The 27,266-nt window shown below is 47.0% G+C and overlaps 3 protein-coding genes across 3 annotated transcripts; 2 read left to right on the forward strand and 1 right to left on the reverse strand.

Moving 5' to 3' along the window:
• The first annotated feature begins 16,024 nt into the window (after positions 1-16,024).
• Positions 16,025-16,706, forward strand: LOC125538216 (histone H3.2). The gene has a single exon (XM_048701493.1). It carries the CDS (start codon positions 16,111-16,113, stop codon positions 16,519-16,521), a length of 411 nt encoding a protein of 136 aa, XP_048557450.1. The 5' UTR covers positions 16,025-16,110; the 3' UTR covers positions 16,522-16,706.
• Positions 16,707-17,601: 895 nt separating this feature from the next.
• Positions 17,602-21,002, forward strand: LOC125538212 (G-type lectin S-receptor-like serine/threonine-protein kinase At2g19130). Its single transcript, XM_048701491.1, has one exon. It carries the CDS (start codon positions 18,305-18,307, stop codon positions 20,738-20,740), a length of 2,436 nt encoding a protein of 811 aa, XP_048557448.1. The 5' UTR covers positions 17,602-18,304; the 3' UTR covers positions 20,741-21,002.
• A 102-nt stretch (positions 21,003-21,104) lies between these two features.
• Positions 21,105-23,924, reverse strand: LOC125538215 (cytosolic sulfotransferase 8-like). Its single transcript, XM_048701492.1, has one exon. The coding sequence runs from the start codon at positions 23,896-23,898 to the stop codon at positions 22,843-22,845; it is 1,056 nt and encodes a 351-aa protein (XP_048557449.1). The 5' UTR covers positions 23,899-23,924; the 3' UTR covers positions 21,105-22,842.
• Between the last annotated feature and the right edge of the window lie 3,342 nt (positions 23,925-27,266).

The following is a 27,266-nucleotide window of genomic DNA, read 5'->3' on the forward strand; positions in this document are numbered from 1 at the left end:
GTTTCCTCTTTGTCGCCAACCCCAGCAGCCACCAACTCGTCGCCCATCGCCCGCCGGTCAGCTGACGCGCCACTGTTAGTCTCCGCTGCCCGCCTCTTGCATCATCACTGCATCCACGTCACCGGCAATAGGACGCCAAACCCCAGTAGGAGCTACCCTTCCCCTACCTCTCTCTGTTTTCTACTGACGAAGAGGAGTTGCTCTATGCTCCGAACGCATCGCTGCTCCCGTTTGAAGCCGACGCTGGTTGGCTTCTCAACAAGTTGGTGCTGGGTGGCTTCTCGAGAAGCTGGCTATTTCAAGAAGCTGGAGACGATCCAAACGGGCCCTAAGTGTGTGTTGGGAGCATTTGGCGGCCCGTCGACGTGGTCATGGTGTGTTCGTGTTGGGTGCCTTTTTTTTTAAAATGTTGGGTGACTTTATTTTGTATCGATTTCACCCGGTTTTTTGTATATTAACTAGGCAATTGTCTTCTTAATTAATTGATGAGACAATCCTTTTGCCTCTTGCTGACACACGAACACGTCACGTGTACCCTCGACGCCGGGGGTGATGCACCGCAGCTCACATCGAAGGAGACCCGACCGACAGCGCGATACGCAAGACAGTCGACAGGCGCTTTTGCAGACCCGAAAACCCCACACCCCCGAGAGGGACCCCGTCAGGGAGTGCGGCGGCTATGGGCTGCCCTAGGTCGATTCGCTCACCCCTAGAGCCTCGGGATTCGCAGCTCTCAAACACGAAGAACAACGAAGAACGAGATAGAAAAATGGTGAAGAGATAAAACGTAGATGAAAAAGTAGTATATTGATTTGTTCGATTGTGTGTTGTTCAATCGGCCGTCACCCCCAACATATATAAGAGGCGGATGGACTTCCCATACAAGTAAAGGATTCATCTAGGCTTTCCTTACAAGAAAAATTACATCAATTCACGTCCTAGAGTCCTAATTCTATTCCAACTCGGATTCAGTCTGAATCTGGCCCAAACTCTGTCTTCCTTCTTGCGCGGGCCGCCGGGCTTGCATATGATCTCCGATCGAGACGGCCCAAATATCAAACTTGTGCGCCTCGACGATACGAACAACTCTCATGTTGATCACTTTTTTCAAATAAGGCCATCTTGAATACTTTTCGAGGTCATCTTTTGTATCTTTATCTTCAGTCGGACTCGGTCTGCAGTAGACTGGATTATCCGAGTCTCGTAGTGAATTTGTAGGCTATATATTATCTCTGATGATGATGACTCCAAAATCAAAGTTTACCGTCTTGATGATACGCACAACTTCTGTATTGAACACTTCTTCATCCAAGGTCATTTTGATAAACTTTCGAGCACATGTTCAATTTCACTCGGACTTGAGCTCATCCACTCGGATATTAGATACTTTCACTCGGATCGTCCGATTGGACTTTTTCACTCGGAAGACAATCTTTCACTCGGATGACTATATTTCCACTCGGATGACTATATTTCCACTCGGATGACTATATTTCCACTCGGAAGGCACTATCTTATTCAATCGGCAAGTTTTCGTCCCGATGGTAATCTTTTTCACTCGAAATATTTTCACCTGGACGACAATTTCACTCGGATGATCGTATTTGCACTCGGATGACTATATTTCCACTTGGATAATAATAATTTCATTCGGTCAGCAACTTTCACTCGACCGGTAAATTTTCACTCGACCGTAAATTCTCACTCGGATGGTAACTTTTCACTCGGATTTCCGACTGAAAACATAGCCCGATCTTGATTTGTCTCTCCAGGCCTCATACGACCTTGGATTGAGACGAATTATATATGAAAATCAATCGGCTCGACGAGACGAAACTTTTCCGTGTTGAAGGTTTTTCGATTCAAGGCCGCCTTGATGGCCGAATTACTCGTGCAACCCATCAGAGTGGTTCCACTCGGAGACGTGAATCTTTTCATGCTGAAAACCCGTTCACTCGAGACCATCTTCATTGCAATCTGTATCTTGCCAAAATCAGGTGTCAACACATGCCCCCCTGTTTTTCGGCAAAGCTTGCACGCCGAAAAATAATATGCATAGTGTTTGTTCTAAGGACGATATCAACACTCCATCGGCCATTTATTTTTCTCAGGGCGATAATTATGTATCGGCCATGTTTGTGCTAAGGGCGATAATCGTATATCGGCCATTGCCTACTTAGACTTCCTGCCACACACTCGGGTGGTACTTCTTCAAATATTTGCCATTGAGAGCTCGAGGTAACAATGCCCCTTGTATTGATTCCACCAAATATGAATTTCCGGGAACAACTCTTGTAATTCTAAAAGGACCTTCCCAACTTGGAGACCACTTTCCGAATTTTCTATCTCTTAAACCAATCGGCAGAATCACTTTCCAGACGAGATCACCAACTTGAAAATTCTTCAACTTAAATTTCTTATTGTAAGCTCTTGCAACCCTCAACTTGTCTCTCTCTATGGAATTCAAAGCAACCAAACGTTTATCGGCAACCTCATCAATATTGTCCATCATCAAGTTATAAAAGTCTATTGCCGATAAATCATTTTGTTTGGCTATTCTCAAAGCATTCAAATTTACTTCCACTGGTGAAACGGCCTCTTGACCATATACTAGCTCATATGGGGTCACCTTCGTAGCACCATGCCTTGAAATTCTATGTGCCCACAAAGCTTCAGACAACAACTCATGCCATTTCCTTGGATTATCTTCAATATTTTTCTTGATGAATTTGATTAAAATTTTATTGCTAGACTCAGCTTGTCCATTAGCTTGGGCATAATATGGAGAGGAATTGAGCAACTTTATGTTATAAGATCCGGCAAACTCTCTGACTTGGTGTGACATGAAAGATGAACCTTGATCCGTTGTTAACATTTGAGGAATACCGAATCTATGAATAATGTGCTCGGTTATGAATTGAATTACCTCTCTATGTGTCATGTTCTTGAGAGGTACTGCTTCAGACCATTTAGTGAAATAAGCAGTTGCCACCAATACGAACCGATGCCCCTTTGAGGAAGATGGATGAATTTGCCCAATAAAGTCTAAACCCCATCCTCTGAAAGGCCATGGCTTGATAACAGGATGCAACATAGCAGCATGAGCCAATTGAATATCACCAAATACCAAATTTTGACAAGCTTCGCACCCTTTATAATATCTGAAGCAATCATTAATCATAGTCGGCCAATAAAACCCAGCACGTCGCAATAACCATTTCATCTTGAGAGCCAACTGGTGAGTGCCACAAATGCCTTCATGTACCTCTCCCATAGCAACTCTTGCCTGGTCCTCATCCAAACACTTTAGAAGAACATCATCGACTGTTCGGCGATAAAGACCATCATCTCTCATTGTATACTTGAAAGCCATACGCCGAACAGCCCTGTCCACCCTTTCACTCGGATTGCACAAGTAATCAACAATGGGCTTCCTCCAGTCGGGATTGTCACCTGCACTAGATTTTTTGTTAATGACCGAATCAGTGGGTTCTGGTTCGGCCTCTTCTATACTGGTAAGACAAGACATCGGACTTTGAGAAATATGAAACATGCCATGATCAACATGGTATCCAGATGCTTGCTGTGCCAACTCATTTTCTCTCCAGTTGTCATGTCTAGATATATGTGCAATGCTAAAACAATCCAAAGTAGAGATTATATCTAGACATTTATCAAGATAAACATTAAGTGATTCGTCCAAACACTGAAAGACTTTGGATATTTGCTGCACCACTAGTAACGAATCACCATAAACCTCCATATGTGTAACACCTATAGCAAGTAACATCTCTAGGCCGAATAACAATGCTTCATATTCGGCTTGATTGTTTGTGCAAAATATTCTAAGCGGCATGAGGCTTCAAAAACAGCACCATGAGGAGATATGTAAACAATACCAACACCTTGGCCATTTCTACAAACTGAACCATCAAAGAATAATCTCCATGGTACTAATGAAACAAGGTTCATAACAACATCATGCTTGTTATTAATCCGATGTTCAACAATGAAATTAGCAACAATTTGGCCTTTCATGGATTTTAGAGATTCATAAGCCAAATCATATTCAATCAAAGCATAAGCCCACTTGCCAATTCTACCACTAAGAATTGGCCTATGCAACATGTATTTAATGACATCGGTTTGACAAGCTACTACACAAACACTCGGCACTAAATAATGTCTCAGTTTTGTGCAAGCATAATATAAGCATAGACATAATTTCTCAATAAATGTATACCTTGTCTCTGCGTCCAATAAGCGGTGGCTCAAATAAGTGATGGCATGCTCTTTTCCTTCGGTCTCTTGAGTTAGAACAGCACCAATAACTCCTTCCTCTGCTGCAATGTAAAGTCTGAAGGGTTCTCTATGCTTGGGTGCTCTCATCATCGGAGGAGTGCACAAATAATTCTTGATCATATCAAATGCTTCTTGCTGTTTTGCCCCCCAAGTGAAATCAGCATCATTATTTAACCGAAGGATAGGAGTAAATGCATCAACTTTCCCTGATAGGTTAGCTATGAACTTTCTCAAATAACTGACCTTGCCAAGGAACTTTTGCATATCTCTCTTGCATGTTGGAGCCTCCACTTTCTGTATAGCCTCTATCTTTTTGGGATCAATCTTTATACCATCTTCATGAATAATGAAACCCAAAAACTTGCCAGCTGACACGCCGAAAGCACACTTCAAAGGATCATTTTCAGCCCATACTTTTTCATTCTTTCAAAAGCTAAATGCAAATCGGCCAAGTGAGATTCAAAAGCATCCGATTTGACAACAATATCATCAATATAAACTTCAAGTATGACACCGAGTAAATCATGAAAAATCAAATTCATAGCCCTTTGATATGTGGCGCCAGCATTTTTTAATCCGAATGTCATCACTGTCTACTCGAATAAACCAAGGAAACCAGGGCATCGAAAAGCTGTCTTGTACATGTCCTCTTCGGCCATAAAAATTTGGTTGTATCCGGCATTACCATCTAGAAAGCTAATAACCTTATGTCCAGAAGCATCATTAATAAGCATATCGGCTATTGGCATAGGATACTCATCTTTGGGTGTAGCCCTATTCAAATCTCTGAAGTCAATGCACACCCTCAACTTACCGGACCCTTTCTTCTCCACTGGGACAATGTTAGAAATCCACTCGGCATACCTGCAAGGTCGAATGAAATTAGCTTCAAGCAGTCGACCGATCTCTTCTTTGATCCTGTCATATGTTTTCGGATTAAATTTTCTGGCCGATTGTTTATAAGGTCTAAAACCGGCCTTTATAGGAAACCGATGCTCCACTAGCTCTCGGCTTAACCCTGGCATCTCATGATATTCCCATGCAAAGCAACAAACATATTCTTTCAATAGCTCGATTAACTTAGCCTTACAATCGGCTTTCAAATTTTTGTTTATAAATGTTGGTCGAGTGACTGAACCATCTCCAATATCTACCTCTTCTAACGGATCGGCTGATGTAAAACCTTGTCCAAGTTTATCCATGTCATCCAACTCCTCTATAGACTCATACATATCATTCTCATTGGACCGATACTTTACAAGATGTTTTTGTAACCACTCGGAATTAGGATCCATTTAAACATATCATACCTTGGAGCCGATTGCATTCACTCGGCTTTAAGGAGACGGGCACAAAACCATTCTTGGTCGCGCTGAGAAAATCAAATTTTGATAAGTCACGTCCCGTCAAGCAAGTAGCATTGGGATGTTTCCAATCCACCGATGCATCGGCCAAAGCAACACATGCCAAGTTATCCGCATGAATAACTTCCACTTCATCATCAACCCACTGAATCAAAAACTGGTGCATAGTGGATGGCACGCACTGGTTTGCATGAACCCAATCACGGCCTAGTATAACGTTGTAGTTACCTTGCACCTCAGCGACAAAGAATGCAGTAGCCAAAGTTTTGCTTCCGACTGTAAGCTCCACATACATTACACCTTTGGCTTCAGTTTTCTCTTTGCCTTCAAACCCGTTGAGCATCATATTGGTCTTGATCAATTCTTCATCAGGCAAACCCAATTTCTTGAAGACCGAATAAGGCATAAGATTTACCACAGCACCACCATCAACAAGCATCCGAGTGAGGGGCGACCCGTTGATATGACCTCTGAGATATAATGGTTTCAGATGCGTTACTGGCTCTTTTGGCTTCTCGAATATCGTGTTTTTAGGGCCAAAATCCAGCTGAGCCACCTCCCCTTCCTCATCTACAGCACGAAACTCAGCAGGTAAGTAATACACCATATTGATATCCATACCTTGATGAACCGGTGTAGACTCATAGTCCAACATATCAGCCTCCTCCTCAAGTGCATCCACCGATTCAGAAATTTGTCCGAGTGAAGAGGAAGCAATAGGTAACGTAGACGATGCAATGATTGCGTCGTCCTCTTTTGGTAGTGTAGGTGCTGCTGTGATAGGTGTAGAAGCCACAACATCTTGTATTTGTTTGGGCCTCCACACTTGTTTTGTAGGTACCATAGGCCGAGTGTCATTGAACAACTTATCCCTTTGCTTCTCGGCCTCTTGTCCTGCCATCTCTTGACTCCTTAACCTCTGTAGTTTCCTCTTTTGTGTCTTTGTTAGCCCTGGAGGACACCACTTTGGCTGAGTGTATTTAGGATCTCTCGTTTTTACTCGGCTGGTGCTTGCTTCATGGTTATTAGCCGAGTGCTTTGGCGCGATAGATAGTATCGGCTCAGTCGGATTGCTATGCACAATCGGCTGCTGTATGGCGAATGTTTCGGTGCCCAAGATAAGTGAGTCGGCATCCATTTTCTCCTTGCCTTTTCCCGACTCAATTGCTGCAACACTTGGTGATTTAACACACCATTTTTTCGACTTTCTAGATGCATGAAATTTCCACTTGGGCGCACCTTTTTACTCTGATGGAATCCACTCGAATGGATGTCACTCGTATGGAATCCACTCGGATGGAATTCAGTCGGATGGAATCTACTTGACCACATTTTTTCACTCGGATAACTTCCACCTGGGTGCATTCTTACACTCAGATAATTTCTATCTGGTCGCATGTTTTGACCAGCCGACTGATAGCCAGTCGGCCTCTATATGAATAGCCAACTCGATCCCAAACAGATTGCGTATGCTCTTCTGGAAACGACACCCTTGGTCCACTCAGTTTCATATACTGACTGAACATATCAGCTGATGGTGACTTGGTCGCTTCAGATGAGTCGGTCGATTAAAACTAGAACCGGCCGACTAGTTGGTGTACTTGGACAACAACATATCAAAAGTTGGCTTGATCCGCTTGCGCTGTACTTTAACTTCATTCCTTTTCCACTTGCCAATTTCTGGACTCTTGGGCTTGACAAATCTCACACGAGCATTTTCTTGCACTTGCAGTTGCCCCCCGAGTGTAGGATTTTTGATGGTTATTTTGATTACTTCCTTGCCATCGGGCTGCTTATCAAGCACAACATGTCTCCCCAAGACAGTGCTGCCTTCCTTGTCTTTCCTGGGCTCACCAATAATGATATTAGCTTTATTAGCAGATTCGGCTACCTCAGGCCGAATGAGTAGCTTCTTCCCCTCCAAATCCATGGTATTCATTGGAAAAGGTTGTTTATCAACTTGCATCTCAGAAAAGTTCAATCGTCCGTCATTAATGGCCGATTGTATCTGTCGTCGAAAAACATTGCAATCGTTAGTAGCATGAGAAAAAGAATTATGATACTTGCAATAAGCACGCCGTTTTAGCTCTTCAAACGGCGGTAAAGTATGAGATATTCTAATAATCTTAGCCTGCAGCAAAGCATCAAATATTCTATCACACTTAGCAATGTTAAAAGTAAACTTCATCTCTTCATCACGATTCTTATGAATCGGTTTCAGATCATTGCAAGTAAAGGGTTTGGCCTTAGATGGCCAAACAAATTCAGTAGCAAAAACATCACCCTCATCGTCCGAGTGATCACTATCATATTCCACCATATTCATCTTTGGACGATCGTATAACGCCCTCGATGCGGCTATAGCTCCCACGTGTCGAGGCACGACTTAGAGACATAACCGCATTGAAAGCAATGTCGCAAGTCAGGCAATCATTACAACATCCCATGTAATATATAATAAAAGGGGGAAGAACATAGTTGGCTTACACTCGCCACATCACATCAAAGTACATAAATAACATCCATCATACAAACACTCATGGCCCGACTACGGCGCCAAAATGGAAAAGAACCCAACATGCGACAAGGCCCTGAATCAAACCCCAACTAGGCACCGCTACTGATCATCAGGAAAAGACACGTAGTAACACTGAGAGTCCTCGTCGAACTCCCACTTGAGCTCGTACTCGTCACCTGGAGCGGAATCACCTGGACCTGCATCTGGAGTTATAGTATCTGTGAGCCACAGGGACTCAGCAATCTCGCACCCTCGCGATCAAGACTATTTAAGCTTATAGGAAGGATAAGGCAAAAGTATGTGGAGCTACAGCAAGCGACTAGCATATATGGTGGCTAACTTATACGCCAAAGAGAGCGAGAAGAGGAGGCAAAGCACGAGCGAGAATCTAGAGGAACAACCTGCGCAAGCATAACTCCAACACCGTGTCCACTTCCCGGACTCCGCCGAGAAGAGGCCATCACGGTAACACACTCAGTTGATTCATTTTAATTAATTAAGGTTCAAGTTATCTACAACCGGACATTAACAAATTCCCATCTGCCCATAACCGCGGGCACGGCTTTCGAAAGTTCAATCCCTGCAGGGGAGTCCCAACTTAGCCCATGACAAGCTCTCACGGTCAACGAAGGAATAGACCTCCTCCCAAGACGTTCCGATCAGACTCGGCATCTCGGTAACTCAAGACACTTCGACAGGTTAAAATAAGACCAGCAACACCGCCCGAATGTGCCGACAAATCCCGATAGGAGCTGCACATATCTCTTTCTCAGGGCACACTCAGATTGTCTTAGGTATGGGTAGGCCAGCCCAGAGTTGCCCCTGGTGGCCACCGGCAGCTGACAGGTGGACCAACACTCAGAGGAGCACTGGCCCGGGGGTGTAAATAAGATGACCCTTGAGTCTGCAGAACCCAAGGGAAAGAAAAGGGCTAGGTGGCAAATGGTAAAACCAATGTTGGGCATTGCTGGACAAGCTTTAATCAAGGCGAAATATCAAGGGGTTCCCATTATAACCCAACCGCGTAAGGAACGCAAAATCCGAGAACATAACACCGATATGACGGAAACTAGGGCGGCAAGAGTGGAACAAAACACTAGGCGAGAGGCCGAGCCTTCCACCCTTTACCAAGTATATAGATGCATTAAGATAACATGTCAATATAATGATATCCCAACAAGTAAATAAAAGATGTTCCAACAAGGAACAACCTCCAATCTTCACCTGCAACTAGCAACGCTATAAGAGGGGCTGAGCAAAGCGGTAACATAGCCAATCAACGGTTTGCTAGGACAAGGTGGGTTAGAGGTTCAACATGGCAATTGGGAGGCTGACAAGCAAAAGGTAGGCATCGTAGCATTGGCATAGCAAAGAGCGAGCAAACTAGCATAGCAAAGATAGTAGTGATTTCGAGGGTATGATCATCTTGCCTGCACAGTTGTCAGAGTTGACTGGATCCTCACAAGCAAACTCAACGGGCTCCTCGGTAGCGAACTCGTCTCCCGGCTCTACCCAAACAAGACAAACAAACAACAAGGATACAATCAACCACGTGCAAGACCAAGCAATATGATGAAATGAAGATATGCTATGCGGGATGCGATGAGGGATGCAAAATGCAAGATATGACAGGAAATGCATGAACCTGGCCTCAAATTGGAATTCCAAGGGTGCCACTGGAAATATGAGATGAAATCACTTGAAAACGATATAAAGAACGCCGGAATCGGAGTTACGGTTTGGAAATGGCAAGCGTTTTAAGATATGACACCGGTCTGCAATTTATAGTAAGTAGGCATCTAAATGCAATGAGATGAACATGCTACAGCCACCAAACATGACAACAAAATACATGGCAGGGATGCCCACAAGATGCTTAACAAAAGACTAGCACTGAGCCACGGCCAACTCATCCATTATGAGGTCCAAACAAGTATGGCAAAAACGCAATTGCAAAACAGATTCCAGACTTAGTGAAATTAACACTAGTCTGAAATTTCAGATCATGAAGCCCTCTTCGGAGCAGCAAAACAATATGATACATGACCTGATTAAGACAAGTAAGAACATGGCATGGAGCTACTCAACAAGCTTAACAAAAGTCCCAAACTGACCTGAGGCCAAAAGGGATCACAAAATATACTAACGGGCACACGAACATGGCTAAAACACAATCAGTTTCCAGACTTAGTGAAAACTGAGCCATGCTGAAATATTACTCACGAAGGCATGTAAACGAGCTTGATGTACTCACTACGGTGCAAGTCATGGCAAGGCAAGCATACATCCATTAAGAAGGCACAAAATACTAGCTAGACATGGTAAGATCAATGGCATGGCATGCACGTATCAACTACAATAGCATCGGCAAAATCGCAAACGAGTTGACGATCTGCCCAGATTCATAACGAAGCAAAAGTAGAGCTCGATTGACTCAAGCTAGGGTGTTCCATAATTGCAAACAAATACAAGGATGGATAGAGAATAACATGATTAACAAAACTCCTTTACTGATCATCCTCAAAAGAGGCACGGATCACTAGGAAACAAGCTGAACATATGGCATCATGAACTAAAATATCCCAGACTTAGTGAAAACAGCTAAGTCCCTGAAAACAGATTTACCGGGTGCCTCACTTTGCAAGCTTGCACAAGTCACCACACACATCCTAAAAATGCATGAGTTGCACCTCTGGAAAGAAGACAAAATGCTTAACAAAACATATGAAGGACTCATAGGCATAGCATGCACACAATAATCATGGCAAAAATGACAAAAGTCTAAGATGAACTAGCAGATCTGACAATTAACTCACGAAGCCTCCTTCTAACAGCATTTTGGGCATCAAGATGAGCTCAAATGAAAATGATGCAATGGAACGAAATGATGTACTCATCGAGACGAACAATTTGATATACTATATGCATGAATCGGAGCTACGGAAGAAAAGTTACGGGGCCTCGAACAAGAGCATATGAGCTAAAAAATCTGGGACTTAGTGAAAAAAAATGACCTAGGGTTAGGAAAAAAATCAGATCTGAGATCCGGGCCGGAACACTGTAGCGGCGGCGCGATTCCCGATGACGACCGTCGCCGGAGAAGAAACGGATGGCGGGGCGAGGTCGCCGGACCGGCTGGACGGCGCCGGCGTCGGGGAGGAGGCGGGGCTCGCCGGAGCAACGAGGAGGCGGCGGGCGGCGGTGTTCCGGCGGGCTCGGACGCGGCGGCGTCGGTGTCGGCCGCCGGAGTCGGCGACGTGGGCGGCGGGCACCACGGCGACCCGGGGCGGCAGCCGGCTAGGAGGGAGGCGGCGGCGGTGGTCCGGCTCGGGGAGGAGAATGGCGGCGGGCGGCGCTCCTCCTCTGGGCCGCGGGGGCTCTACGCGGGCCGGGCGGGCCGCGGCGGCGGCGGCGGCCGGCTGCCACGTGGCGCCCCGCGAGTGGCTGCGGGCAGCGGCGGGTGCGATCCGGACGTTGTCCGGCCTGGCGCGGACACGTCCGGCGGCGGCGGGAGAGAGTTTTAGGGTTTCGGGGAGAGGGAGAGATCCGAAAATGGAGGGGTGTATATATAGGCATAGAGGGAGCTAGGAGAGTCCAAATGAGGTGCGGTTTTCGGCCATGCGATCGTGATCGAACGCTCTAGGACATGGAGCAGAGTTTGGTGGGTTTTGGGCCAAAATGGAGGGGTGTTGGGCTGCAACACACACGAGGCCTTTTCGGTCCCTCGGTTAACTGTTGGAGTATCAAACGAAGTCCAAATGATACGAAACTTGACAGGCGGTCTACCGGTAGTAAACCAAGGCCGCTTGGCAAGTCTCGGTCCAATCCGGAAATGTTTAATCCCCAAACACGAAAGAAAGCTAGAAATGACCACCGGAGGAGAACGAAGCGCCGGAATGCAAAACGGACAACGGGGAAAAAGCTCGGATGCATGAGATGAACACGTATGCAAATGCAATGCACATGATGACATGATATGAGATGCATGAAAAAGAAAACAACACACGGAGACAAAGACCCGAACCCGAGAAATAAATATAACTTAACGCCGGAAACGGCAAGAGTTGGAGTACAAATAGGGAAAGTTACATCCAGGGTGTTACAGATCGGCTTTGTATCTATGCACTTCTTTGAGATATTTGCTTCGGCTTTCCTGAGCCAAAGTCCTTTGTAAGACTTGGTTGATATTTAAGAACTCATAACCTTCTATCTTTTATCTAATGGGAGTTCTCAAACCACTTAGCACTAGGTCTGCCAAGTCTCTCTCGATTATCACCAAACTAAAACACCAGTTTTTTGTTTCTCTGAATCTCTTGACGTAATCGGAGACCGATTCATCATGCTTCTGTTTAACCGATGTTAGATGTGATAACTTGAGTTCATTGTCGCCGCTATAAAAGTGATCATGAAATTTCTGCTCTAGCTGTGACCAAACCCGAATGGAACCATGTGATAAAGAAGAAAACCATGAAAATGCAGTACCAGTTAAAGATAAAGGAAACAAACGCACTTTCAACTCATTTAGTGAGCCTGCTTCACCTAGTTGTGCTAAGTATTGACTAACATGCTCCCATGTGGTTTTTGTGCCCTCTCCATTGAACTTAATAAAATCTGGAATCTTATATCCCGAAGGGCACTGGATGGCATCAAAGTACTCGGGGTACGGCTTTTGGTAAATCCGATTCCGAGGTAACTCAACTCCAAAATTCTCTCTAAGCATCTTAGCCATCTCCTCTCTAAGATTAGCTAGACCATCATCCATAGTGGACAATGAAGCTTGTGGCAGTGACATAGGAAGAGTATGGTTACTAGCTGTAGGTAGGAATTGTGGCATGCATGTCGACCCATAATTTGGTAGTGGTCGAGTGGTTGTAGCTGTAGGTAGAGTTTGGTTCGGCGTTGCCACCGAACCTGTCATGCTCATAATAGGATTAATGGGTGTAGCCACAATCTGATTTGTTTGGGTAGGATAATAAGTCATCGGCACGGGAGGCGCCGATGCAATAGGTAAAGCCAAATTAGGGTTTTGCACACTAGCAGCTACACCATTATTACCACTAGACGATTGAGATATATTCTTCTGAGCATTAGTATTTTCTATAAAAGTTTGATAAACTAGATTGTTACCATCAGCAATACGACTTTCAATCTTAGCCCACTGCTCAGGAGAAAAGGCAGTACTTACAGAGGGTTTAACCTGTTCAGTTTGAAGAGGAGGGAACTTGATTTCTTCAATCGGAGTGATGTTGCCTTGGCGATCTTTCTTGAATTTTGCAAGGAACTCCTGCAGGTCCTTCTTCTCGCGCGCCTTCTTGTACTCCTCATAGACTTGGCGATGATCGACCGGGCTTAATGATGTTATCGGCGTCTACCTCAGATGGCTTGGGAAGATCGGACATGGTGGATGATGATGATTGATCTTCGATCCCCAGCGGAGTCGCCAAAAAGTGTGTTGACACACGAACACGTCACGTGTACCCTCGACGCCGGGGGTGATGCACCGCAGCTCACATCGAAGGAAACCCGACCGACAGCGCGATACGCAAGACAGTCGACAGGCGCTTTTGCAGACCCGAAAACCCCACACCCCCGAGAGGGACCCCGTCAGGGAGTGCGGCGGCTATGGGCTGCCCTAGGTCGATTCGCTCACCCCTAGAGCCTCGGGATTCGCAGCTCTCAAACACGAAGAACAACGAAGAACGAGATAGAAAAACGGTGAAGAGATAAAACGTAGATGAAAAAGTAGTATATTGATTTGTTCGATTGTGTGTTATTCAATCGGCCGTCACCCCCAACATATATAAGAGGCGGCTGGACTTCCCGTACAAGTAAAGGATTCATCTAGGCTTTCCTTACAAGAAAAATTACATCAATTCACGTCCTAGAGTCCTAATTCTATTCCAACTCGGATTCAGTCTGAATCTGGCCCAAACTCTGTCTTCCTTCTTGCGCGGGCCGCCGGGCTTGTATATGATCTCCGATCGAGACAGCCCAAATATAAAACTTGTGCGCCTCAACGATACAAACAACTCTCATGTTGATCACTTTTTCAAATAAGGCCATCTTGAATACTTTTCGAGGTCATCTTTTTTCGAGGTTATCTTTATCTTCCAGTCGGACTCGGTCTTGCAGTAGACTGGATTATCCGAGTCTCGTAGTAAATTTGTAGGCTATATATTATCTCTGATGATGATGACTCCAAAATCAAAGTTTACCGTCTTGATGATACGCACAACTTCTGTATTGAACACTTCTTCATCCAAGGTCATTTTGATAAACTTTCGAGCACATGTTCAATTTCACTCGGACTTGAGCTCATCCACTCGGATATTAGATACTTTCACTCGGATCGTCCGATTGGACTTTTTCACTCGGAAGACAATCTTTCACTCAGATGACTATATTTCCACTCGGATGACTATATTTCCACTCGGATGACTATATTTCCACTCGGAAGGCACTATCTTATTCAATCGGCAAGTTTTCGTTCCGATGGTAATCTTTTCACTCGAAATATTTTCACCTGGACGACAATTTCACTCGGATGATCATATTTCCACTCGGATGACTATATTTTCACTTGGATAATAATAAGTTCATCCGGTCAGCAAACTTTCACTCGACCGGTAAATTTTCACTCGACCGTAAACTTTCACTCGGATGGTAAACTTTTCACTCGGATTTCCGACTGAAAACATAGCCCGATCTTGATTTGTCTCTCCGGGCCTCATACGACCTCGGATTGAGACGAAATATATATGAAACTTTTCACTCGGATTTCCGACTGAAAACATAGCCCGATCTTGATTTGTCTCTCCAGGCCTCATACGACCTCAGATTGAGACGAAATATATATGAAAATCGATCGGCTCGACGAGACGAAACTTTTCCGTGTTGAAGGTTTTTCGATTCAAGGCCGTCTTGATGGCCGAATTACTCGCGCAACCTATCAGACAAGTGTCTGGCACCTCGCGCCATATTTCCGTTGAGATTCGGTCTGCAGTGTATTGCCTCTAACTTTTGCATATGAATTCGGATTGAGATGATTTATATATCAAAATCGATTGCCTCGACGAGACGAAGACAATTCCTTAAGAGTGCTCCTTCACCCGAGGTTATCTTGAAGACATGATTGGCCAAAAACCACTCGGAACATTGAATTATGCCACTCGGAGTATAGTTTCGGTCCGTAAGATAAAGTCGAATGAATATAATCGAAACATCAAAGTGATTCCATTCGGCGACGTGAATCTTTTCATGCTGAAAACCCATTCACTCGAGACCATCTTCATTGCAATCTGTATCTTACCAAAATCAGGTGTCAAACCTCTGTTTTGAAAATGTGTGTGCTCCCAACAAGTTTGTTGTGGCGATCATTGTTGCTAAGCTTCCTCATTCATGAAACTTTATCACTTTTCTGAAACACCAAAGACAATACTAGGTCTCTCTGTTGGTTCAGATTTTTCACAGCTTGACGAACTGTTTCTTTAGAAGAAAACAGTGCCCGGCATAGGTGACCACGTAGAGCGCCGTTGGGCCGTATTCGTATGATGGGCCCTGGAAAAAATGAAAGAAGCGGGGCCCTGGAAAGAATATAGAAAGAAAAACAATCCAGTATCCTCTATGGGCCCGTCGATCCTCCATAACACCATCGCAGCCAATAAGGTCACGCCATTGCCCGTCTCGCGGATCGCCACTCGCACAGGCGCCCTCCCTGCCGTTGGATCGCATCCGTCGCTCCAGAATCACCCAAAGGCCAACCCGCCTCACCGCGCGAAAATTTTCGCGAGCCCGCCCGCCTCCGCAGCTGCTACAAATACAGTCCCCCCCAAATCGGGAACCCACACCGCAATCCCACATCTCCACTCTCGAACCTTCCAAGCTCCTCCCGGCCTCCCCTCGCTTCCACCGAGTCCCTCCGATCCGATGGCCCGCACCAAGCAGACTGCGCGCAAGTCCACCGGCGGGAAGGCGCCGCGGAAGCAGCTGGCGACGAAGGCGGCGCGCAAGTCGGCGCCGGCCACCGGCGGCGTGAAGAAGCCGCACAGGTTCCGCCCCGGAACCGTCGCCCTGCGCGAGATCCGCAAGTACCAGAAGAGCACGGAGCTGCTGATCCGAAAGCTGCCGTTCCAGCGGCTGGTGCGGGAGATCGCGCAGGACTTCAAGACGGACCTCCGGTTCCAGTCGTCCGCCGTGTCGGCGCTGCAGGAGGCCGCGGAGGCGTACCTCGTCGGGCTGTTCGAGGACACCAACCTCTGCGCCATCCACGCCAAGAGGGTCACCATCATGCCCAAGGACATCCAGCTCGCGCGCCGTATCAGGGGCGAGAGGGCCTGATGAACGAATTCTCTCTGTCTCTGTTCTCTGCCGCCGTTGATGTTCTTGGTGTCGTCGTCGTGTGTTAGGATTTAGAAAATGTTGGGTTGTCGCCTGCTGCTTACCATTACTAGTATCTTGTAGCGATGGTTCGCCTCTGGAATGTCGTTCAATGGAATGTTACCGCTGCTTCATTGCTTTGCGAATGCTTGTGTTCATTGCATTTCTTTACGCATATGGGATCATCTGAATTTTGTTCTCTGATGAAAGCACTGTGATGTGGTTGTCACAATGGTGTTTGTGTGTAATCGAGTGGAGCATCTTCAGTTGTCCGCACGAGCAGCAGAAATAAGTTTCAGAACGAATGCAAGTCTGAATGTCATGTTGAATCTTTGCATCGAGAAGCTGCAGTTCAGCAGTTGACCATTCCGCGAGCGAGCCATCTCTCTTTTTTTTGAGACAATTTTTTCCTTTTTAGCTTCAAGAGCCATCTCTTCTATGGGCCTATTTCTGTTGGTTAGTTCTCGGCGTTGGGCCTTTTCAGTGACAGCCAAACAATAAGCCAGGCCTAGGCCCCTTGCTCACCCACGACTCGACCCCCAAACAGCAGATGGCGAGCATTCCGGGGATGTCTCTGTTCGCCCAGTGCTCCGCACGGCGAGTCGGCGGGAGCCCTGGGTGGATCGAGCTCGTTCCCCGCATCGCAGGCGCAGCCTATCGATCGGTAAAGGAATTCTATACCCAGATTAGCCTTACTAGTCTCTAGTTCTGGTAGATAGTCTCAAGCCTCGAGGGTTCTTGTTCAAGAATACTGTATTTGGTAGGGCAGTTCTAAAACGGAAGTAGTACTGCCGATGTCTTCTCTGAAGATTCAAGCCCACTTATTTTGATGATAACCTAGCCAACCTGTTGTTACTAGTTTTAGATTTAGATTGATTCCCTGAGGATTGAATGCAAGGGAGCGAAGCCCGGACCCTGGTCTTTATGTAATATATGGATGACCCATTCTAATTGTTTGAATTGTTCTGCTAAGATGGCCTGTGATCAATGCAATTTTTGAAATTGCAAAGGACGTCAGGAGTCATGCCCTTTCGTGAAGAAAATACGAAGGGCCTGTTCGTAATCACCCGCTCCCAGAATCTGTGGAGCGGGGAAACCACAACTCCTTCGATTTGAACAACAGCTCCGCCAACTCCGCTCGTGGCGTTGTGGAGCGGAGGGATACCGAACAGGGCGTTAGTTAGCAAAATGCATGCTGCCTGCCTTGAGAGGGCAATGCATTTTAGTGTCAAGATAGCTGGCATTGCGAAATCTGAAGCTCCACCGATGATGCAATTCCCCGAGTACCAAGTGTTACAGGGCCAGTGATCTTTCTTAGTCACCCCAAGCAAAGGCTGAAGGTAATTTGATGTGACCGCGGAATCGTAGTACTTATTGCAGATCTCCAAGGGTTCCAGAGAGTAATGGCAGGTGACCGCTCAAGGTCTTCTGTTGGTTAGCTGTTGTTCAGGCATCTCTGTTTCCCTGATGCTGATAGAACCTAACCACTTTATGGTTGTATGCTGCGCAACCACTCAGGAGGTTTTATGGTCATTGTCAGGATGTTTCACTCAACAGTTTTTGTGGTTACCATTTCAGCCGTGCCCCAACGGCAAGGGTACCCGTCGCGTTCTCCAGTCTCCACCATGCCTAGTCTTGTCTTGTGTTGTACTATGTTTTTGTTGCTTCTTAATATTAAAGCAGCGCTACCCATTCTGTGCTTCTTATCAGTGGCAGCTTGTTTCGCAGTTTGCTCAACTTCAATATGCTGCTTCACATATTACTTCTTGGCCTTATTTCCACCCTACAGATTCCTGCATCCTCTGCTGCCATTGACTCCATTGCACCAGGCCAAGGACTTGTTTGCGGTGTCGGTGACAAGCTTGTCTCCCTAGATGGCAAGTTTGCGCTTGGCTTCTTCCAACCAGGCAGTAAGTCCCGCAACACCTTGAATTGGTACCTAGGCATTTGGTTTAATAAAGTCCCCAAGATAACTCCGGTGTGGGTCGCAAACCGTGATGATCCAATCACACAGCCAGCTTTAGTTAGGTTCACAATTTCCCAAGATGGCAATCTTGTCATCTTGGATCAAGCCACCAATTCCATGATCTGGTCTAGCGGAGTTAGTATCAGAACCAACACCACCATGGCCATGCTCATGAACAGTGGAAACCTTGTCCTACAAAATGCCTCAAAGTCATCCGACATTTTATGGCAGAGTTTTGATCACCCAACAAATACTTTTCTCCCTGGTGCAAAGATCGGCCAAGACAAGGTCACTGGTTTGACTCGCCGTCTTGTTTCCGGAAAGAACTTGATTGACCCAGCTCGTGGTCGTTACTGTTATGAGTTAGTTCCTAACAGGTTGATCCTTACACTTTTGAACTCATCGATAGCATACTGGTCTAGCGGGGAATGGAATGGACAGTATTTTAGCTCCATTCCAGAGATGTTAAGCCGCAGCTTGATAGACTTCAAGTTTGTCAACAACACAAATGAAGAGTACTTCACATTCACCTTACTGAATGACACGATGATCATGCATCATCTACTTGATGTTTCTGGTCAAATGAAGACTTTAATCTGGGATGAGGTCTCGCAGGGTTGGTTAGGTTCCTACTCCAACCCCAAAGCTCAGTGTGATGTCTATGCTCTCTGTGGACCATTCACTGTGTGCGATGATAACTCAGCTCCATATTGTAGCTGTATGAAGGGCTTCTCCATAAGATCCCCAGAGGATTGGGAGCAAAATGATAGAAGCGGTGGATGCGTGAGAAATACTCCTTTAAATTGTGGCAGTAACAGGAGTACTGCAGGAATGACTGATGAATTCTACTCCTTGTCCAATGTGAAATTGCCTCAGAATGCTGACAACATAGGCGCTGCTATCAGTGCTAGAGAATGCGCAGAAGTTTGCCTGAGAAATTGCTCTTGCACTGCGTATTCTTGCACTGACAGTCAATGCTCCATTTGGCATGAGGAACTCCTCAATGTAAAACAGCAGCATGCTGACACTACCGATACAAATGATGGCGCAGTTCTTTATCTTCGCCTTGCTGCAAAAGAGATGCAAACTCAGAAACCTGACAGAAGAGTGGCCACTCGGATTTTGTCAGCTGCCATTGTCACCGCACTGGGGTTGCTGGCACTCATATTGCTAGTTCTTCTACTGATGATTCGGAGGAACAATAGGGATTGGTCTGGTGGTACACTGAAAAATCCTCAAGACGGTGGTGGAATTATTGCATTTAGATACATTGATTTGCAGAGGGCAACAAGAAATTTCTCCGAGAAGCTAGGTGCCGGCGGCTTTGGTTCTGTGTTCAAGGCATATCTGACCGACTCAGCTACAATGGCAGTGAAAAGGCTTGATGGTGCTTGTCAAGGAGAAAAACAATTCAGGGCTGAGGTGACTTCAGTTGGAGTTATACAACATATCAATTTAGTTAGACTGATCGGTTTCTGTTGCGAGGGTGAACGGAGGTTACTTGCATATGAGCACATGCCAAATCGTTCTCTTGACATCCATCTATTTCAGGACAACAACACAGTTTTAAACTGGGGAACCAGGTATAAAATAGCTCTGGGAGTTGCTAGAGGGCTGGCTTACCTGCATGAGAGCTGCCAAGACTTGATCATACACTGTGATATCAAGCCACAAAATATACTTCTTGACACGTCGTTTGTTGCTAAAATTGCTGACTTTGGTATGGCCAAGTTAATAGGGAGGGATTTTAGCCGGGTTCTGACTACAACAAGAGGAACTGCAGGATACCTTGCACCCGAATGGATAAGCGGGGTTGCTATCACGGCAAAAGTCGATGTTTATGGTTATGGGATGGTGCTAATGGAAATAATATCAGGAAGACAGAATTCATTTGAACAATACAGTGTAGGTGGTGACTGTGCTGTTTTCTTCCCTGTGCATGCTGCGCAAATGCTTCTCGAGGGAGATGTGGCAAGCTTGGTGGATGAAAAATTATCGGGTGATGTAAATCTAGAGGAGGCTGAACGGCTATGCAAGGTTGCTTGTTGGTGCATTCAGGATGATGAGTTTGATCGGCCGACGATGGGCGAAGTTGTTCGTATTCTAGAGGGCCTATCTGATCTTGATACGCCTCCCATTCCAAGACTACTTCAGGCCATTACAAGGAGGAGCTCTCACCCCCCTTCCACCTACCTCTCTAATGAATCAGAATAATGAAGATGCAACATGGCGTACATCAGAAAAACATCTATTCCCTCCGGTCCAAATTAATTGACTCAGACTTAGTACAAGGTTAATATGAACCGGAGGGAGTACTAATATATACGAAACATAGTATGAAAGTCTGAGGGAGCAAGAAGAATGACACCATATATCTGTGTAATTTAAGCTTTACTCTGTAGTCTGTACCAGGTGTGTAAAATATCTGTCCAATCGTTCTAATCTACAGTCTGAAATAAAATTCGTCAAAAGCTCAGTGCAATCTCTTGCAGGATTGATTTTGCTTCGTGGTGGTGTCGTTCACTTCTTCACTGGAATATACTGTATATGTTTTATCATTTGTTGCCTTGCCCTGTTTAATACGGGATTTTAGTCTGGGTATGATAAGTTCTGAAGTTAATTTGAGGGCGGTAGTTCCTCAGGATTCGTGGTAGTAGCTTCATATTCTGATGGTCATTTTGAATTTGGACGGGATGCAGTGTTGGTGGTGTAGGCCTTTCTCTTCTGTTCTTTGACCATTGCCCAGCACAGAAATTACCGATGTCTTATTTTGAGCACTGTGTGCTTGTAACATGAAAAATTTCGTGGCAAGCAATCGCTGGCTTGCAGCTGAATTATGCACATCGGAGTGTCAAGATTCTTGTATCTCTGTCTCTACTACAGTATTTAAATCTTACATACAACTTCAGATACACATTGCACACCAACAAGGCCTCCATTGCCGTCTGAGTCGACGCCGAGGGTTTATGTTTCACTTCACAAGGTGCTTCTGAGGGTTTTTGAGTAAATTGCAAAAAACCACCACAATTGGGGACCCTAATTCAGAAAACCACCATCATTCAGTTTTTTTTCAAAAAACCACCAATATTGCGGTGACAGTTTTCAAAAAACGCTAATTGACTGATTATAGCAGCTTGATGCAAAATCTGACGGATGGGTCCCAGTATAATGTGCCACGTGGTGAGGGTGAAGACGCCGCCCGTCACGCATGTACTAACGGCGCTAACTTTGTTAGGTTTGACCAGTTCGCATCCATCGTTCTTAAAAAAAGTCCATCGCCGTGCCCAGCGAGCCCGCGCCCGGACCGGCCGCCCCCAGCGCCCTAGTCGGCCGCCGGCAGGCCTGCCTCGAAGCACCGCCGCCCGTCGCCTCGCACGCTAGTTGGCCGCCGGCAGGCCTACCTCGCAGCGCCGCGTCCCGGCGAGCTCCGCCTTCGCCATGCCCGACTCGCCTCCCGCAGGCAGCCACCGACCAGCTTCAGATGCGCCCAGAACTCGCGGCCGCCACAGAGCAAAGGGAAGCGAGCGTGGGGCCAGGGCTAGACCAGAGGGGGATGCGTGCCCGGCGTGGTCGGGAGTATCTGCTGCTGCAGCTTGCCGGTCCGCGGCGGGCGGCGAGCATGGCGTGGGGCAAGAAATGGGAGGAGAGGGCAAGCGCGCGGGGAGGAGCTGGAGGTGGCGGCGCACGGTTCGGTCCGCAGCCGGCTGGCCGGCGTGCTTGTTCCCTTGCCGAGGATGCAGTCGGGCACGCGCGGCTTGGTCAGCAGCCGGTTGTCCGGCGCGCGCTGCTCGTTCTGCTGCTGGCGGCGAGCGCGGGGTGGAGCTGGTGACGGGAGGAGGAGGAGGAGGAGGGGAAGCGCGCAGGGGAGCTAAAGGTGGCGGCGCTGGCTGCCGGCGCTGGAGGAGTCACGCCGGCGAGGTAGTGACGGCCATGGCGTGGGCGTGGCTATGCGCATAGGGTGCTTGATAAAATGCACGAGAGAGTGAGGAGTGGAGATACTGACAGGTGGGCCATATACCAACTTAACGGTCCAGGCAAAAGGGCCTCAATTTTTTGTCCATGTCATCACTTACACATGGGACCCATCCGTCAGATTCTGTATCAAACGTTGCTTATCATGTTATTAGTGTTTTTTGAAAACTGTCATCATAATGTTGGTGGTTTTTAAAAAAAAACTTGAATGATGGCGGTTTTCTGAATTAGGGTCCTGAATTGTGGTGGTTTTTTGCAATTTACTCGAGGGTTTTTGGATCGATTGGGCCAAAGAAAAATAAGGAAGAAGTGCTGCATTTTTCATGACGTTCAGTCATCATAATTTAATTTTCATTCAGAAGTTGCTTTGGTTCAGTGATAAGCGAGAGGCCAATGCCCCGCAACTTACCATCCATGATGCCATCGATTCTCTGCGCCATCTCGGCCGTTATGTGCTGCTTCCAGTCCCCAACCTCCCCATTCCTGAAGAACGCCGAGTTGCTGAACTTCCAGTGAACCCCGTACTCGCCGGTGCGGTTCGCCTCCACGCTCCTCATCCGCTCTATGCCGCACAGCGCTGCCACGGCCTCGGGGACGCCCCCGGCCGCCTCCTCGGCCGTGAACGGGCAGCCGAGGAACTCGGCGAGCCGCTTCACGCTCCCCACCGTGTCCTCCTTGACGTGCTCGTACCGGAGGAACATGACCTGCTCCGGCCGCGCCAGGCTCTCCCTCCAGTACTCGGCCACGTGCTCCCACGCCGGCCCGAACGGCGAGACGCCGTCGCAGAACGCCGCGAGCAGCTCCTCGAGCGACGCCGCGGTGGCGCCCGGACGGTTGGCTTTGCGGAGGTAGTGCCAGAGCGAGACGAGCGCGTCCTTGGGGTCCCGGCACATGTAGACGGCGCGGCAGCCGGAGCCGGCCACGGACGCCGGAAGCGCCGAGAGCGGCGCGTGCACGGCCAGCACGCGCGGCGCCGGCATCGCCTCCAGGAGCGGCGCCGCGGCCGACCGGTGCTTCTCGTAGACGTAGTGCGGGAATGGGACGAGGTCGTGGGGGCTGGAGCCCAGGAGCGGGTGGCGGCGCTGCCCCGCGCCGTCCTCCAGTGCTGGCGTGTGCGTGCGGCGGTACGCGACGGCGAACACGAGCGCCTTGAGCCACGTGGTGCCGGACTTGGGCAGGGTGGCGACGAGGATGTCGGTGGGGCGGGCGACGAAGGTGTCCCGCGCGGCGAGCGTCGGCGACATTTGGTGCGCCGGGTACCAGAAGCCGCGGTGGTTCTTGTACGCGGCGGCCCCCAGGCCCTGGCACGCCGACGTCGGGAGGGAGGAAGCGATCGCCTCGTACCTGGCGTAGGCGTCAGGGGCGGCGTTGCCGTCCATATCGTGCGTGGCGCGTGACATTTCCGCGCGGCTCTCTGTGGATTCAGTATAAGAGACGGGTCGACAATCAGTCAATCAAACATTCCCGCAAAAAAATAAAAATAAAATCAGTCAATCAAACAAAGGCAACTTCGGTGGTGCTTCGATGGTACTGTGGGTCATGGGTGTAACGACTTGTCCTACTAGGAGAAACTGTAGGGTACTGTAGAAGTGAGCTGGCTGGTTAGCTCACCACCTCATGGCCTAGCCAGTAAGATCCAGGACTTTTCTCACTTCAAGCTGTTGTAAGCCACACAAGTCCAAGGATTTAACTGGATTATCTCATCTCTAAAAAATTAATTAGTACTCCCTCGATAAACTAATATAAGAGTGTTTAGATCATTAGTTTTAATGATCTAAACACTCTTATATTAGTGCAGAGGGAGTAGTTGGAGTATCTCTTTTCCTGCCACCAAAACTTCCATGCGCGGTCCATGGTCGTCTTTCATTGAGATAAGATAGATCAAATGATCAAACTGCAAAGTAAAACGGGGACAAACGCGGCCACAGACTTTTGGAACATGGTTTCACGTGAACCCTTTATGAATAGTAAATTTGAAAAAATCATTAGGAAAACAAAGTAAATTATGTTATTTCTGTAACATACATAGTCAATCGGTATACTTGCGTATGAAATTTCATGAAGAAATGACATCTGTAGTATTCTAGGTAAAAATAGAGAAAAAGATGGTATAAAAAGCATTGTTTGAGTGAACAGTAAGACCCCAATTGCATTTTCTTCACCAATTTCTTCATAAAACTTCACACGCGAGTAGAGTGGTCGACAAAGTCAATACCCTAAAATTTTAGTTTTTCTCTTAAATTTTCTAGTATTTTTCTCAATTTTACTGTTCACGTGGGTGCCTGGAACCATGCCCACCTTTCTATTTTGGAGACAAACTCTCTCTCTCAAAACAGGCTTTCGCTTCGCTTTATGAATGTAGCCACAACCGAACAAGTGTATGACCGAACGATACAAGATGGTGAGGTGACCCTCTTACAAAGCCAGATAACTGGCAACAAAATCAAAAGAAAATACAGGAAGAACTGAACACAACAACACACTACACCCTAGGACATCTAAGAGCATCTACAACAGGGCGCCCCAAACCCAACTCAAACGCCCGGGCAGACAGCCAAGTCACAAAAATGCAACCTAGACGGGCGCTTTAAACGGGCATCAAACGCCTAGGCTGACCGACACCCCTCATATCCAGCCTAAATATGGGGCGGATATGAGGGCGCCTACGTGTGTCCGGGCGCGTCCACCACATCGAACCCGATAGCCCCACCCCATCTTAAAATGCATCAAATCTACCCCCTCAACCTACCGGATCCATTTACTCTTTCTCCCTTCTTCCTCGCCTGCAACTGTTGGGGAACGTTGCATGTAAAACAATTTTTTTCTATGCACACGCAAGATCTTTCCATGGAGATGCATAGCGACGAGAGGGAAGAGTGTCTACGTACCCTCGTAGACCGTTAAGCGGAAGTGTTTATCAATGCGGTTGATGTATTCGTACACCTTCATGATCCGCCCGATCAAGTACCGAACGTACGACACCTCCGCGTTCAGCACACGTTCAGCTCGATAACGCCCTCGCCTTCTTGATCCAGCAAGACGGCCGAAGTAGTAGATGAGTCCGACAGCACGACGGCGTGGTGACGGTGGTGATGCAACTATCTCCCAAGGGCTTCACCGAGCACTATGAAAATATGAATGAGGGTGAACTAGAGGGAGAGGGGCGCCGCACATGGCTTGGGGATCGTGGTGTCTGTTGCCCCTCTTCCTCCTCACATATACATAGGTGGGGGAGGGAAGGCAGCCCTAGGGCGCCCCAAGGGGGCCGGCGGCCAGCCTTAGCGCCTGCCCTGACCGCGTCCTCCCCTTTCCTTCCTGGCGCTTGGGGGGGAAGGCAGGAGGGGAGGCGCCCCCCTTTTCCTTTCACTGCATGTGGAAGAGAAGGAAAGAGGGGGCTAGCCCTCTCCCTTCCTTCCCTAGGGCCGCCCTCCATGAGGTGGGGGTGCGCCAACCCTATGTGGGCTGGTGTGCTCTCCCTCGTTGGCCCGTTTGGTCCAATATGCTCCCGTGGCCTCCCGAAACCCCTTCTGGTGATCTGATAATACCTGGTGCATTTCGAAACCTTTTCGGAGACCAAATACTATCAACCTATATATCAATCTTTACCTCCGGACCATTCCGGAGCTCCTCGTCATGTCTGTGATCTCATCCAAGACTCCGAACAACATTCGGTCACCAATTCACATAACTCATATAATACTATATCATCAACGAACGTTAAGCGTGCAGACCCTACGGGCTCGAGAATGATGTAGACATGACCGAGACACTTCTCCGGTCAATAACCAATAGCGGGACCTGGATGCCCATATTGGTTCCTACATATTCTACGAAGATATTTATCGGTCGAACCTTTATGACAACATATGTAATTCCCTTTGTTTGTCGGTATGTTACTTGCCCGATATTCGATCGTCGGTATCTCTATACCTAGTTCAATCTCGTTATCAACAAGTCTCTTTACTCGTTGGATAATACATCATCTCGTAACTAACTCCTTAGTCACTTTTCTTGCAAGCTTCTTGTGATGTTGTATTACCGAGAGGGCTCAGAGATACCTCTTCGATATACAGAGTGACAAATCCCAATTTGATTCACGCCAACTCAACAGACACCTTCGGAGATACCTGTAGAGCATTTTTATGATCACCCAGTTATGTTGTGACGCTTGATAGCACACAAGGTATTCCTCCGGTATCCGTGAATTGCATGATCTCATGGTCGAAGAAACATGTATTTGACATTAAGAAAGCAGTAGCAATAAACTGAACGATCATATGCTATGCTAAGGGTTGGGTCTTGTCCATCACATCATTCTTCCAATGATGTGATCCCGTTATCAAATGACAACTCATGTCTATGGTTAGCAAACCTTAACCATCTTTGATCAATGAGCTAGTCTAGTAGAGGCTCACTAGGGACACGGTATTTGTTTATATATTCACACATGTATTTAAGTTTCCGGTCAATACAATTCTAGCATGAATAATAAACCTTTATAATGAATAAAAATATAATAATAACAACTTTATTATTGCCTCTAGGGCATATTTCCATCAATCTCCCACTTGCACTAGAATCAATAATCTGGTTCACATCGCCATGTGATTAACACCGATAATTCACATCGCCATGTGACTAACACCCAAGGAGTTTACTAGAGTCAATAATCTAGTTCACAGCGCCATGTGATTAATACCCAAAGAGTACTAAGGTGTGATCATGTTTTGCTAGTGAGAGAGGTTTAGTCAACGGGTCTGCCATATTC

The sequence above is a fragment of the Triticum urartu genome, chromosome 2 (assembly GCF_003073215.2).
Source record: "Triticum urartu cultivar G1812 chromosome 2, Tu2.1, whole genome shotgun sequence".
NCBI lineage: Eukaryota > Viridiplantae > Streptophyta > Magnoliopsida > Poales > Poaceae > Triticum > Triticum urartu.

Excerpts from the sequence above, each read along its gene's own strand:
- LOC125538215 (XM_048701492.1), bottom strand. The coding sequence starts at position 23,898 with ATGTCACGCGCCACGCACGATATGGACGGCAACGCCGCCCCTGACGCC.
- LOC125538216 (XM_048701493.1), top strand. The coding sequence starts at position 16,111 with ATGGCCCGCACCAAGCAGACTGCGCGCAAGTCCACCGGCGGGAAGGCG.
- LOC125538212 (XM_048701491.1), top strand. The coding sequence starts at position 18,305 with ATGCTGCTTCACATATTACTTCTTGGCCTTATTTCCACCCTACAGATT.